Raw genomic sequence first — 14038 nt, forward strand, 5'->3', positions numbered from 1 at the left:
AGCAGATCCAAAATGTGTCCTATAGACAGGATTGACCATTGTCCATATCAGATCTCTTCAAACAATTTTAAGCTGTGAAATACCTTTTACAGTTTCTGGTGAGATTCCCACAGATAAAACAGATAAAAGCAGCATTATGTTAGAATAAATCAACCACTGAAAACAAGCAACCTATTTTGATGAATACAAAAATTTGAAATCAGAGGACAGAGATGATATAGTTTTACATTAGTCTCAGTGTCCAATTAATTTTTGTATTTTGTTTTGATTACAGAGTATTATTAAAAATCCTGATTCACACAGCTATAAATGGTAAATAACTGGCTCTATTACTCAGAAAAAAGAAGCAGGCATGAAGAAATTTGATTCAGAGGTCTGCATCAAAAATAAGTTAACTAACAGCACTTTATGAACATGTTAATGATTTCCAAAGTGTTAAAACTTGTATTTGAAACATGTGAGTGAACATGTCATTGTCAAATTACGGTTCAATTATTCATATTTAATTTTTGAGATATCTTCTAAATATTCACAGAACTTCTATGGTATACTTACAGGAACCTAGGATTCTGTATAAAAGTCTTAAAATTCTGTTAATTATAATATTTTTAGAACTGGAATAATTTTACTTCTACCAAAGCCAGGTCATTCTTTGCAGGGTGGGGGTAGGGGAACACAGGACTCTAATTAAAAGAACTATCTTAACTAAAATTTGCTTTCCTGTATTCTTCTCCCATTTTTTCCATTAAACCTAGATCTAGATCTTTTCTTTAAAAGAATATACATTAAATCTAATTTATCTTCCAAATGACACCACTTTAAATATCTGACAATAGATGTCAATGCTCTCCCACCCTCCATGTCTTCTCCGGAAAAGAAATGATCAGTTATTTATAAGATATGTGATGTTGTTCATCTGAACAATTTGTTTAAATTTGCTCAACAAATTTAAATTGAACTGACAACTAGGTCTGTCTTTTTGAAAAGTTCACTTGAACAACTCAAGTTTACCCAAAGGTGCAGTACCTATAACTGGGCATAAATGAACTACAGCCTTCTTCATTTTTTAACTGTATTTTTGTTAATAAAGACTAAAACTTCACTTTGGGGACAGCCATATTAATTATAAGCCAAACAGGAACTGATACATATCTGAAACGTTTTGATCTTTTTGTTTTTAAAACAGGTCTTGTCAGTCCTGCATTTATAGGTATTTCAAAACAAAAACGTGGAAAAAATGATTACATTAAATATGTTTATTGTAGAGATATGAGAACGAAGAAAACTAAGTCACTTATAACTCAATACCTCCATTTAAAAGTTAATATACTTCCCCAGACTTTTCTCTACACACATACACACACACACATATTTTTACGCAATTAGAACAATACTATTCTATCAGGGACATTTCCTATAACATTTAACATTCTTCCAAATCAATTTTGATGACTGAATTATAGTCCACTATACAGATTCGCCATAATTTATTTAACCTGTGTTGGACATTTAAGTTAACTTCTCACATATTTTAACTAATGCCATAATGAACATTGCTACATATATTTTTCTGCAGTCTCAGCTGATTCTTGTCCCTCCCTCTTTTTATTCCTTCCATTAATAATCTAAGAGCAGCAATCATTACCTCAGTTAAGTATGACTTCATGAACTTCCGCTCATTAGTTCACCTATTCGGATATTAAGTGCTCTGAAACTTCATCCTATTTAATTTTAAATTTTTTACAGATATATAAGATAGTTGTACAAATTTATGGGATATAATTCTATTTTTCTATTGGACGTAATTCTATTTTTCTAACAGATTAAATATCCCTGCCAGCTTTTGAACATTTAGAAATGTTATGAGCATGTATTCTCTTCTCTCAAAATAATTAAATTTCTCAATAGGACATTATAATAAAAATAACAATAAAAAAGCTACCATTATTGAGGATCTATCCAGTCTCAAGATTTGTGTTAAGCACCTCATATATGTTAGTCCTAAAATTTGCACATGGAGATATACTGCTCAGATTCCTCATCAGTCCTTCAGGGATTGCTTCAGTTGCAGAAAGATGCCTACTCATGGTCACATACTTCTAGGAGCATCACCATCCAATTAGAAATCAAAAGCAAAAGGTCCAGGGATTTGGGCCCCTGGTGATTTAACTCTCACAGGCCATATAAGCTCTAAAGCTCCCTGCTGAGTCACCTGAGGCAGTCAGGCCTGCAACACTTCACTTTTCTCCGTATGTCCAATTCTGCTTCCTCCCCTTTCTTTCCACAAGTGTTGATTTCTAACAACCTCCTGAACACTGAACTATCTCCGAGTCTTCTTTCTGGAGAACCCAAATTGCAGTAGGAGGTATTACTACTGCCATTACAAAGATGAAGAAAACTGAGGCTGGGGCAAGTCTGTCTTTTTGAAAAGTTTGATAGTTCATCCATCCCCCAAATCCTAGAATTTCTCTACTCCAATATTTGTAACAGATTACCTTTGCCAGTTCTCTAACCACACTTCTGTAAGATCTTTAATACCATAAGATATAATTATCTTCATTTGAAAACCTAACTAGTTAGTGCAGTTTAGTGACTCTCCTGGCTTACCAATCTCACCTTCGTGGTTTGCCATTCTCCTTTTTACCTGGTCTTAGTGTTTCTAGTTTGAGGAAAATTCTTCTCAATAGAAATCATGAAAGCAAAACATAAACTGTATATACTGTTTTTTGTTGATCATCAATTACTGATTATACAGTCTGCAGTGGGTCCATTCCTTCCTTGTTATTTACAGTGCATAATATTAAAATATCCTCCTCATTGCCTTAGCACTTTCACCCAGCCTTTTCTTTTCCTTAAGTTTCTTGGTAATGATCATAGGTTCATAAAACTTTTTAAAAAATACATGACTGATTTTTTTCATTTAAATAACAATTCTTTAAACATAAATCTTGAGCAACTGCTGGGTTATCAGACGCTTGCAACTACCCTTCCAACCTTCTTTCTCATTGGTATATACTGCCATACTTTTGACTTTTAAATCTTCTCAACCTTTTAAAGGTATCTTCTTTTTAGTGTCTTTGCTTTCAAAAGTCGAGAAAAGCAAAACTAGTCTTCCTAAACAGGATGCATCTGTCATTATAATACTCCCGTCCACTGACACTGAGAAACTTTAGCGCACACATTCTCACTCAAGTTTTATCACTACAGCTTCACCAAGGGTTGAAAAACCAAAGAGAGAGTTGAAAACTAGTTGAAGCAAATAAAGTTCCTTCTTTCTAGTAAATAAGAGTATTGATATGTTTCTTGAACTTTAAGACTTTCTCAGGTATTCTGCTTTTAAAAGAATGAGATTTCTAGCATTAGTGCTGATGGCTGTAATCGTCTACAATTTATCTTGTTTACTTGTTTATAATTGTAACAAATTTATAATATAGTAAGATATAATTACCCATATTCTATCCCTACTACCTTAACAATGCTACTTCTTACATTCCCTTCCCATACAAACCAAATGTACTCTACTCTGCATGTACTGTCTGTCTCACAGATTTCCACACAGGTAACATTTTGAAATATAGAGGTTTTCTGCCATTCTTTCTATTATTAGATGTTTCTTCTTAATTAGACATATTGGTTTACAGTTACTTTCCAGTCATTGTTCCAAGTCATACAGCCTTGGTAATACGGAAAATCTTAAATTTGTCTCTCTTGATACATTAGTTTACTACTCATACTCTGTGACTGGTACACAGATGCTAAAAGCATTACTCCTGGTGATATTTTATTCTAAGAATTCTTCTGTATATTCACATTTTTGGAAAAAAAAAACTAGACAAAAGGTCAAATGGAAAAAGAAAGAACATATACTAATTTAATAAAGACTACTATGACCAAAAAAATCCCCTTATATGATTTGAGAAGTATTATTAGGTTGGATGTTTCATGTGCAAAAAGAACACGTCCAGAGCAGTCCTTCAAATAAAGACATAACTCAATTTCTTACCAACTTGTAGTCTAAAAATAACTTTGTGGGCTGTGATGTAATTAATTAATGCTAGAGAGAGGACAGTGACTGCCAACTATAAGAAACTAAAGCAATCTATAGGATTTAAGTAACATTCCCTCCCTGAATTCAATTACAGGTAAAAAGGGACAATGTAATACACAGTCAAGACAATAGTATAATCACAAAAAGTTAACTCTGACCCCTTCTGGATCACATCCCAACACTGTTAAAACCAAACCAAATAGAAGTTCTTACTATAATCAGTATAAAATGCTATAAGATGTGTTCTTGGTCCCTTTAAGTAATCATGGGAGTGTCGGAAGGTAACTAACTGGAAAAGGTAAGCTGAGAGACTAGGTTAAATAAGGAAGTAGATAAACAACATCCTATATTTGTACAGCTTTTTTTTTTTTTTTTTTTTTTTTTTTGAGATGGAGTCTTGCTCTGTCACTCAGGCTGGAGTGCAATGGCACGATCTTGGCTTACTGCAACCTCTGCCTCCCGGGTTCAAGCAATTCTCTGCTAATTTCTCTATTTTTCAGTTGCTTTTTCAGGAATGTTTCTAATACAAAGGGTAAGTCCACTGGATTCAATAGTAAATTATTCGCCTGGCGCAGTGGCTCACCCCTGTAATCCCAGTGCTTTGGGTGGCTGAGGTGGGTGGATAACCTGAGGTCAGGAGTTCGAGACCAGCCTGACCAACATGGAGAAACCCCGCCTCTACTAAAAATACAAAATTAGCCGGGCGTGGTGACGCATGCCTGTAATCCCAGCTACTCAGGAGGCTGAGGCAGGAGAATTGCTTGAACCCGGGAGGCGGACGTTGCAGTGAGCCAAGATCATGCCATTGCACTCCAGCCTGGGCAACAAGAGCGAAACTCCGTCTCAAAAAAAAAAAAAAAGGTATTTACAACTCAGTTTCTACATATACATTATATACATATAAAAAACATATGCATATGTATGAATGTATTTTGTAAAATGCTTTGGAATGTAAATAATATTTGTTAAAAGACAAAGCAAAAGCTGAGATCTGGCATTTTATAACTCAAAGTTCTATTTTCTAGTATCTTTATGCATGTAACTCCCAAAAAATGTTCATAATGATGACCAAACAGGTGCTGCCAAATCCAGAAGTAGATTCTGAATCCCCCAAAACTAAACTAGAATAATATGATTTAAAGAATATTGTATTACATTCCAATTATCTGAATATTGGTAACTTGTGTCCTAGCCTTTACTAAACAATACTCTATCCTTTCATCATGATGGATTAGAGATTTTTATTATAGTATTTTGCTATAAATGGTAATTATGATAGTTTCCATTTATTGTTGTGTATTCTGTAACAGTTTTTCATGTATGATTAAACAGTCATCAATGAAGATGAGGAATTATCAGATAATCTGATTACAGAAGAAAGAGACTGAGAATAAGTACAGTGTCGAACTACTCTCCCCGCAGTTATCCTTGTTAGTTTTGTAACCTCTACAAAAATGATCTTACAAGAATACACAAATGAAGAAACAGGTCCAGAAATGGTAAGTCTTTCAAAATTATATAGCTAAATAAATAGAAGAAGCACCTGACTTCAAAACTCAGTCTTTTTTTGCTCTATGTTGTATTTCCAATCTGAAGAAAGAATACAGGCAGGGTAGAATACTTTAAATTCCAAATAGTTGGCACTGAATAGATAGCTAATAAGACATGGATAAATATTTGGTACTGGGACAGAAGGTGGTTTTGTTCTACTATAGGAGGTATATAGTCCTGTCATTCCAGGAAAGATGTTAAAAAGAGGTACAATGCACTGATGTATCACACTCAAAGTCTTAATCTGTTGCCAGATCCATGTTACCATTCAGGAAAAAAGAGTTGAGGAAGAAAAGAAAAACAGGTGATGCATGTATCTAAGTATTTCCTGTGTGCTCATTACTTAACTAGTTCACAGCATTTTTAATAATTCAAGAACCGATTTGTAAATACCCAGATAACAGTTCTAATTGTTATTTCAAAGCCTTAACTACCTCTAGTAAATTGTTAAGGAATTTTAGATTTTTCCTCTCAAAACTGTGAGAATAACAAGAAAAACCTTCTATATTATCTTGAAAGAAACTATAGCAAATAGAAAAATAGCCTGATGTTAGATGTCTCAAGTTTACTGGTGCATTTTTTTTAAGTTACGGTGTTTCAAGGAAATTTGTGTATGAACATAGGTAACAAATACTGTCAAGCACGGTGGCTTACGCCTGTAATTCCAGCACTGTAGGAGGCTGAGGCAGGTGGATTGCTTGGGCCCAGCAGTTCAAGACCAGCCTAGGGCAACACAGCAAGACCCCATCGCTACAAAAAATACAAAAATGAGTCAGCCGTGGTGGCATGCACATGTAGTCTGAGCTACTCAGGGTGCTGAGGTGACAGAATCACCCGAGCTTGGGGAGGTTGAGGCTGCAGTGAGCCATGACTGCCACTGCACTCCAGCCTGGGTGACAAAGTAAGACCCTGAGACCCTGTCTAAAAAACAAAAACAAATGTCAAATTCAGGGCAATTTTTCTAAATGAGTTAATCTTATAAGAGATATTACTGATATCAAAAGCTCAAACAAGAAGCCTCAAGATTACAGTAGTTGTAAGTATGGACTATGAAATCAGACTACTGTGTAACTTGAGCAAGTTATTGAACTTGTTTGTACCTTGGTCTCCTCATCTATAAAAACAAGGAAATAGTTGTATAGCTGCCTGTAAGGGCTGCTTTAAAATTTGAACAAGACAATTAATATAAACAATTAGAAAAGGCCTGACAGATGGCAAACACTCTGAAGTATGGTCATATAACATATAACAAGATTTCAGTCTGCGAGGGACTACATGCCAACGGTAGTCCCATAAGACTATAATGGAGCTGAAAAATTCCTATTATCTAGTGATGCTGTAGCTGTCTTAACATCACAGCACATTACCTTTTTTATGTCTAGATATGTTTAGACTCAAATGTCATTGTTTTACAATTGTCTATTTACTACAGTAACATGCTGTACAGGTTTCTAGCCTGGGAACAACAGGCTATACCTTATAGCCTAGGTGTAAAGTAGGCTGTACCATCTAGGTTTGTGTAAGTACACTCTACGATGTTCCCACAACAAAAAAATCAGCTAATGATGCATTTCTCAGAATATATTCCCGTAGTTAAGATACGTAATAGAATTATTCTAAAATGCATAAAAAATTACCAAACCATTAGAAGAATTTAGTATATTCTGACCTCAAATACTACAAGGTTTTTTACTAATCATTAACCAAAATAAGAATATCTCTACTACAAATTCATGGAAAAGACAGGAAAGTAGGCATAGATAATGGGAAGTGAACCAAATATCTTTCAAATTCACTAAGTTTGTTTACTTAAAATAGCATGTCATGCTGATAATGTGCCTGAATCAATAAAAATAGATTGGCTTTGATAAAATAGATGTAAAACGGGGAAATACTGGAAAATAGCTGTAAGCATGTATATGCTTATCCTGTAAGTAGATGATTCCCTAATGTATCAAATCCAAATTATTAACCATGGGATTCAACCTCTATCAGATGTCACGTTTCATTTTCAATTGCCCTGACTCAGTCAACCCTTTTAACTCTCTACCTCCATATGCTCTGTGCCTGCCTCTCTTATCTATCCATGCATATCTCTATCTTATATATACACCATATGATATTGTAATTGTCTTACATGCCTAGCTTTCCCTACCGGATTTGAGCTTTCAGTGAGATTAGGAACTATGTCTTGACTATCTTTGTGTCTGTTGTGCCTAGCACAGGACTTATCACAAAGCAAATGTTCAGTACCCATTTAGTGAATAAATGATTAAACAATTGTATGAAATGTTAATTGTAAAAGATAAAAGATTGGTAAAATGAATGATTCTCAAAAATCAACTATTAAAAAAATCACAGAAAAGAATCCCAGACCACTTAGGGCTAACCTTAAAAGGTACCACTTTCTTTTATTTTCAAAAAAACTAATATTTTACTTCACGAAAATATGTTCTGAAATATGAGACCATTTGAGTCTGTATCTCTTAAAATGTTTAGTGTTATTTGATAATAAAAGCATAAGAAGTAATACAATAAATATCCTTATTCCAAATATACAGCCTGAGAAATGAAACATTAACAACACTTTTAAGTTGTGTAATACTTTTTTCTAGCTTTCTGTTTATTTTACAGGGCCAAACTAAAGACAATTTTAAAGTGTAAGAATTTAAATAAATAAAAGTACACCATTGTGCTTTGTTTCCTTAACTTACTTTTCTGTTTTGAAGAATATTGCACAACCATCTACATGCTTTCTCTCCTGCTCAGACATGATTTTGGCACGTGACTTTGGAGAAAAAAATCCATCATATCCACGCTCCTTCAATGCTGGCAGAAAGAGAGTGAAGTATTGCTCTGTTTCCACTTCCTGAGATGAAAGAAAAGTTATCATCTATATGACAGAGGGAAAATGCTGATTAAGATATAAAAATGTTCAGCATTATAAGATGTAACTTAATAAAAATAATTCACATAGCAAATATTATCTTACTATCTTACCTGATTGCTAGCAGCTGCTACTTGACAATGGTAGCTTTTTAAACATGAAAGAACCAGAAAGGTGACATGATTTTCTCATGCTCACACAGATAGTAACAGGAGTAGGACTACATCCCAAGGTCTCTTGATGCCCAATTTACAGTTCATTCCATTATACTTTACTTCCTCAAGACTGGCAACTAAACAAAGCAAGTTGGGTATATGATAGATTCTGTGATAGGGAATAGTATATTTTATATATAAAAAGGTAATTTAAAAAATTGCTTATCCTTCTGAACTATGGTGGAAAGAAATGATACCCAAGAGTGAGAAACATAAAATCTATTCACAAAAAATTCTACTTTAAGAAATTTTTAAGTACCTAAAATCACAATCATCCAATGGCCTCTATTAATTTGATAATTATTAGCCTATTTTATTCTTTGACTCACAAAATATTTTAACAGGTCTTTCTAAATGAAAGAAATATGAAGATAATTTATGTATGCAGATGTTGCTAACAGCATGAGTTTACGACAGCAAAAACCCATAAACAACTAAATGTACAATGGTAGGGGAAAAGCTTAATCAATATACGTTCATATAATTAATTAGTTTTGAAGAATTTTAGTAACATGGAAAATCTATTAAGTACAATAAATAAGAAACAAAATGTATCTGTAAATATATTTTATTTAATGTGTAGAAGAAAAATACTCCAGAAGTTTTAACACAACAACTATCTTATGACATGAAATTAGGTATTTCCCTCCATCATGCTGTGCATTTTTTCAAAATTTCCAACTTCTCTAGAATGATCTCTTTTTAACACAGTATAGTATTATAGCATCACTTTTATAAGACAATTTTCTTGAATTATGATGTTTTATCCTTCAAACTGCTACATTTAAGAGGGTTTGAGGCTGTTATCACTACAAATAGTAAACCAAGAGGTAGACAAGAAACTAAAATAGCCAATTTTGTTTACCTCCTCCTCTCCCCAATTCTCTGTTAGTCTCAGGGTTTAGAAGAAATTTTAATTTTAAAAGATTTTTATATTTTCCCAAGCAACATAAATTATCAAGCTACTCTGTTACATAAAAAATTTTTAAATAATTTTCCCTCTCAGGCTATAATGAAAAGAATGTGTGAAATTATAACACACTTTTTTTTTTCTTTTTGAGACAGAGTCTCGCTCTGCCGTCCAGACTGGAGTGCAGTGGTGTGATCTCTGCTCACTGCAACCTCTGCCTCCTGGGTTCAAGTGATTCTCATGCCTCAGCCTCCCAAGTAGTTGGGATTACAGGTGCACGCCACCTCGCCTTGCTAATTTTTGCATTTTTAGTAGATATGGGGTTTCACCACGTTGGCCAGGCTGGTCTCAAACTCCTGACCTCAAGTGATCCACCTGCATTGGCCTCCCAAAGTGCTGGGATTATAGGCGTGAGCCACCACGCCTGGCCTGTAACACATTTTTAAACACCTTTAAGAAATAGTAAGTTTTTGAGTTGATGAACATGTTAATTAGCCTCATTTGATCATTTTTTAAAAATATATGTATCAAAACATCACAGTGTACCCCATAAACATATACAATTATTTGTCAATTAAAAATTTTTAAACCTTTAAGCACTTAACATGTTTTGAAAGTTGCTAAGAAAAAAGTTACTAAAAAATATTCAAACATCTTTTTGGCTAATCATTAGCTAAATTTTGAAGCAATAAAACACATTTCATGAAAAGATTCTGCTTCTTCAGTAAAGTTCAATTAATAAAGTGCTATAAAACAGAAGAATCTAAATTTCAGAGATGGTTTATAAAGTAAGGTAAGGCAAATAACGCATGATTTATAGTATAATATTTTAAAATATGTCTGTTTAAGGAATAACTGTGGGCAAGCTTTTTTTTTTTTAAACAGACCCCAATATAAGTTAAATTTATATTCCTAAAACACTGGCAATCTTCTGTGGTTTTCTCTTTCAGCAATACCAATGATCATGAGATGAATATTAACATGAATAATGGGTAAGATTATTTCCACTTAAGTGAATAGTAAATAAATGTAAGTAGATGGTTGTATTCAGTCAGCAAAATAGTTTCACTATGGAAATGTCTTAAATGCTTATTTAAATTGTCCATTTTTTTTAAGAGGAGGAGAGAAAACAATTCTTTTTGAGCTTTGGCTCTAAACACAGGATCTCTCCCAGTGGTCAGATCTTCTCTTATGTTTAAGTTCACCTTTTAAGTTAAAGACAGTTTAATTTCTATGGTGTTACCTGAAGACTAATGATATCTGCGTCACAGTTAACAATTTCTTCCATAATTCCCTTTTTCCTGTATTCCCAGTTTAATGCCCAGGATGGGCAATAGCCATATAGCTGCCGGGTAGCGTATTTATCACATAACACATTGTAACACATAACCGTGAATGATGCTAAGAAGTGGGAGAAAAAACAACAGACAAACGGGAGAAAATTAGGCAACTTTTTCTAAAGCAATATCATGTGTACACCTGCACAAGCACACAGCACACACACATACGCCACATATCATCATTGTAAAATGCCTAGGCAAGATTAAGATTGCTAATCTGCTAAAACATCACTGGAGTCCATCATACAAAATTTACTTTACTAAATCTAGTATTAGACTAACAGCTCATATTTGAGAGTTTTGAGGAAATTTAATAAAAATTTAAAATTTTAAATCTGCTAATTTTTTGCTTATAACGTGCTGAAGAAAGCTTCTTTAAATGAGTGGGACAAAATTAAACTGTAGTTGCATTTTAATTAAAGAGCTCTAATCTCATTACTTCTTATTAACAAAATATCTATAGTTAGCATTTTTTTGGGGCCTCCTACTGCTATCATTACTTTGAGGCAGAAGAGTATGGACTAACAAAATTTAGTTGTAAGAGAATCCTTTTTGTCAATCAAAGGTGCGTTTCTAAAATAAAATGCTCATTTTTAAATGTCCTTTAACTATAAAAAGACTGTGAGCAAACTAATAGGAGAAGATGGTTTGCATCCTTGCTACTGTGTGCATACTTGCTAAGTGTGCTGTGAAGACCAGCAGCATCAGTAATCAATCACCTGGGAATTTAGAAATACAGCATCTGTGGTCCCATAAACACCTCTTTTGGACAGGATGTGCAGTTCAACAAAATCCTCAGGTAATTCATATGCAATTGCATGTTAAAGTCTCAAAAGCCCTGATTTTTATCAGTAATTCTCCATCTTGGCTGCCTAGTAGAATCACTTTGTAGATCTTTAAAAGAAAAATGCTGAAGTAAGGATCTGACTCCAGACTAATTAAGTTGGAATATTAAGAGTCTAGCTATTCGTATTTTTAAAAAGCATCCCAGCATCCCAGGTGATTATAATGAACAGACATGGCTGAGAATCACTTATTTAAATAAGACATGAGGAATTCAAAGTGAAGTGACACTTGATTGAAGTTGGTTCTGTTTCAGATGATGGAAAAAGTATTAAGAGAAACTCAGTTCAGTCCCCTGAGGGTCTGACTGGTGACCATTTTGTATACTGGGAGCAAAATTTCAATTTGAGTTGACTTGTATTTTCTGAGTATTTATCTTGGAAATGACCCAGCATCATTTCCAAACCACTACACTGTGAAGTAAGCACCCTGAATTTACCTTACTATGCTTCTCAGGATTTGAAATGTCATTTGGAAGTAAGGTGAAAGAGGTAGACTGCCATTTGCTTCATTCAGTTTTTTCCTAAGACTTTGTAAAATGAGATTTCATTAAAAAGATCAGAGATTGCAATTTTTATAATATAGCCAAAACTCTTTATATCCCTGCCAGTGCCTGAGAATGAACCAGCAATTTTTAAACAGAAGTAAAAACTACCTAAGTGTTATTATCACTCATCTCTCATACTCTGTTTCTATTTGGGACCTTTTTCATTATCTAGGCTTGATTCCCATATAGTTTATCATTATTATTATTATTATTTTAGCAATAAATCACCCTTAGCCACCACAAGGTATTATATACATCCCTCTATGCATCAGAAGTAAAATGCATTTTTAACAGTAACTTTTTTTTAGCACTCAGCTCCTACTCAGGGAAGCACCATACCTCAAAAGTCCACACTAGTTTTTCAATGAAGAAAACTCAAGAACAGATTACTTTGAGAATTCAGCAATTAATGAAAATTTGTTTCTATTGTTCCTTTTCTTAATGGAAATGTAGCTATGCAATATTAGAAAATCTTTTCTTCAAGATTATGTTCACTCATATTCAAAAGAATTAGAAAATGGTGTTTTTAACATCAGAAGGGAATAATTAATTATACACCAGGAAAGGCCAACTATAAAATAAATCTATCTAGCTTTAAGTTTTGTAGAAAACATTAGGTACTCCTTTCACTTAAACCACCAATATGCAACCTTATAGTAAAAATGTTATTCATAACATTGACACAGTGCCTCTTAAAACAAGCTGATATTGCAGCTCTAGAGTGTGGTGGTTTTAAAATTATTACCTCTGAAAGACACAAAAATGTACTGCATATTATAATATTTTGTAGTGTTATTAAAATGCAAATAGAACCATGAAGAGGCTATATATCCCACATTTCCAAATACTTAAAAGACTTGTTCTGAATTCTCTTAACTTAAAAAAGCCCAAAACTCACCAACAAAAGGCCTTTATATTGCTCAAAAAATATATAAAGTCTAATTGTGATTTACCCTTTAACAATTAATTATCTTGTTTTTTTGAGACAGGGTCTTGCTCTGTCTCCTAGGCTAGAGTGCGATGGCACAATCTTGGCTCACTGTATGTAAACTCAGCATCCCAGGTTCAAGCGATTCTCATGCCTCAGCCTCCTGAGAAACTGGGATTACAGGAGTGCGCTACCACGACCTGGCTAATTTTTGTGTTTTTAGTAGAGACAGGGTTTCACCATGTTGGCCAAACTAATCTTGAACTCCTGGCCTCAAGTGATCTGCCCGCCTTGGCCTCCCATTGTGCTGGGATTACAGGCATGAGCCACAGTGCCCAGTCAAAATTTATTAATGTAGTACTATTCTGTAACTGGTTTAATCTTCATACTGAAACGCTTGCAATTTTCATTTAATTTTAAAATGAAATTAGATATCATGAAAATTATTACTTTTGTGATTAAAAAAAAAAAAAGACATTTGGAAAAACAGTAATTCATAACTTATTTTAAGTAGAATTCCCAAGCCTAAAATACCAAATATGAAGAAGAATTTATAAACGTCAAACCATTATTGGTCCCTGCAAAAAGATAAATGCTTATGTTTTCTACATTACTTCAGTTCTAGAAATGCTAGATTATATACCTATATTGCTCAAATACCATGTATTATTTCTACACCCCTGGGCTGGTATTATACTTTGTTGCCAATACAGTAAATATATGCCCAGTCTACGTTATTCTTTCATAAATGTTATCTACCTCTCAAGAA

General features: G+C 33.7%; 1 protein-coding gene across 8 annotated transcripts in view; it reads right to left on the reverse strand.

Moving 5' to 3' along the window:
* CNOT6L (CCR4-NOT transcription complex subunit 6 like) overlaps positions 1–14038 on the reverse strand; it is a 103390-nt gene that overhangs the window by 19638 nt on the left and 69714 nt on the right. For all 8 annotated transcript variants that reach the window (XM_050790845.1, XM_050790843.1, XM_050790842.1 and 5 more), the window contains 2 exons: positions 10855–11012; positions 8314–8468 (listed from right to left, as the gene is read on the reverse strand). In XM_050790845.1, coding sequence (XP_050646802.1) covers positions 8314–8468; positions 10855–11012 — 313 coding nt within the window. The remainder of the gene's footprint in view (positions 1–8313; positions 8469–10854; positions 11013–14038) is intronic.

Source organism: Macaca thibetana, chromosome 5 (assembly GCF_024542745.1).
Source record: "Macaca thibetana thibetana isolate TM-01 chromosome 5, ASM2454274v1, whole genome shotgun sequence".
Lineage (NCBI taxonomy): Eukaryota > Metazoa > Chordata > Mammalia > Primates > Cercopithecidae > Macaca > Macaca thibetana.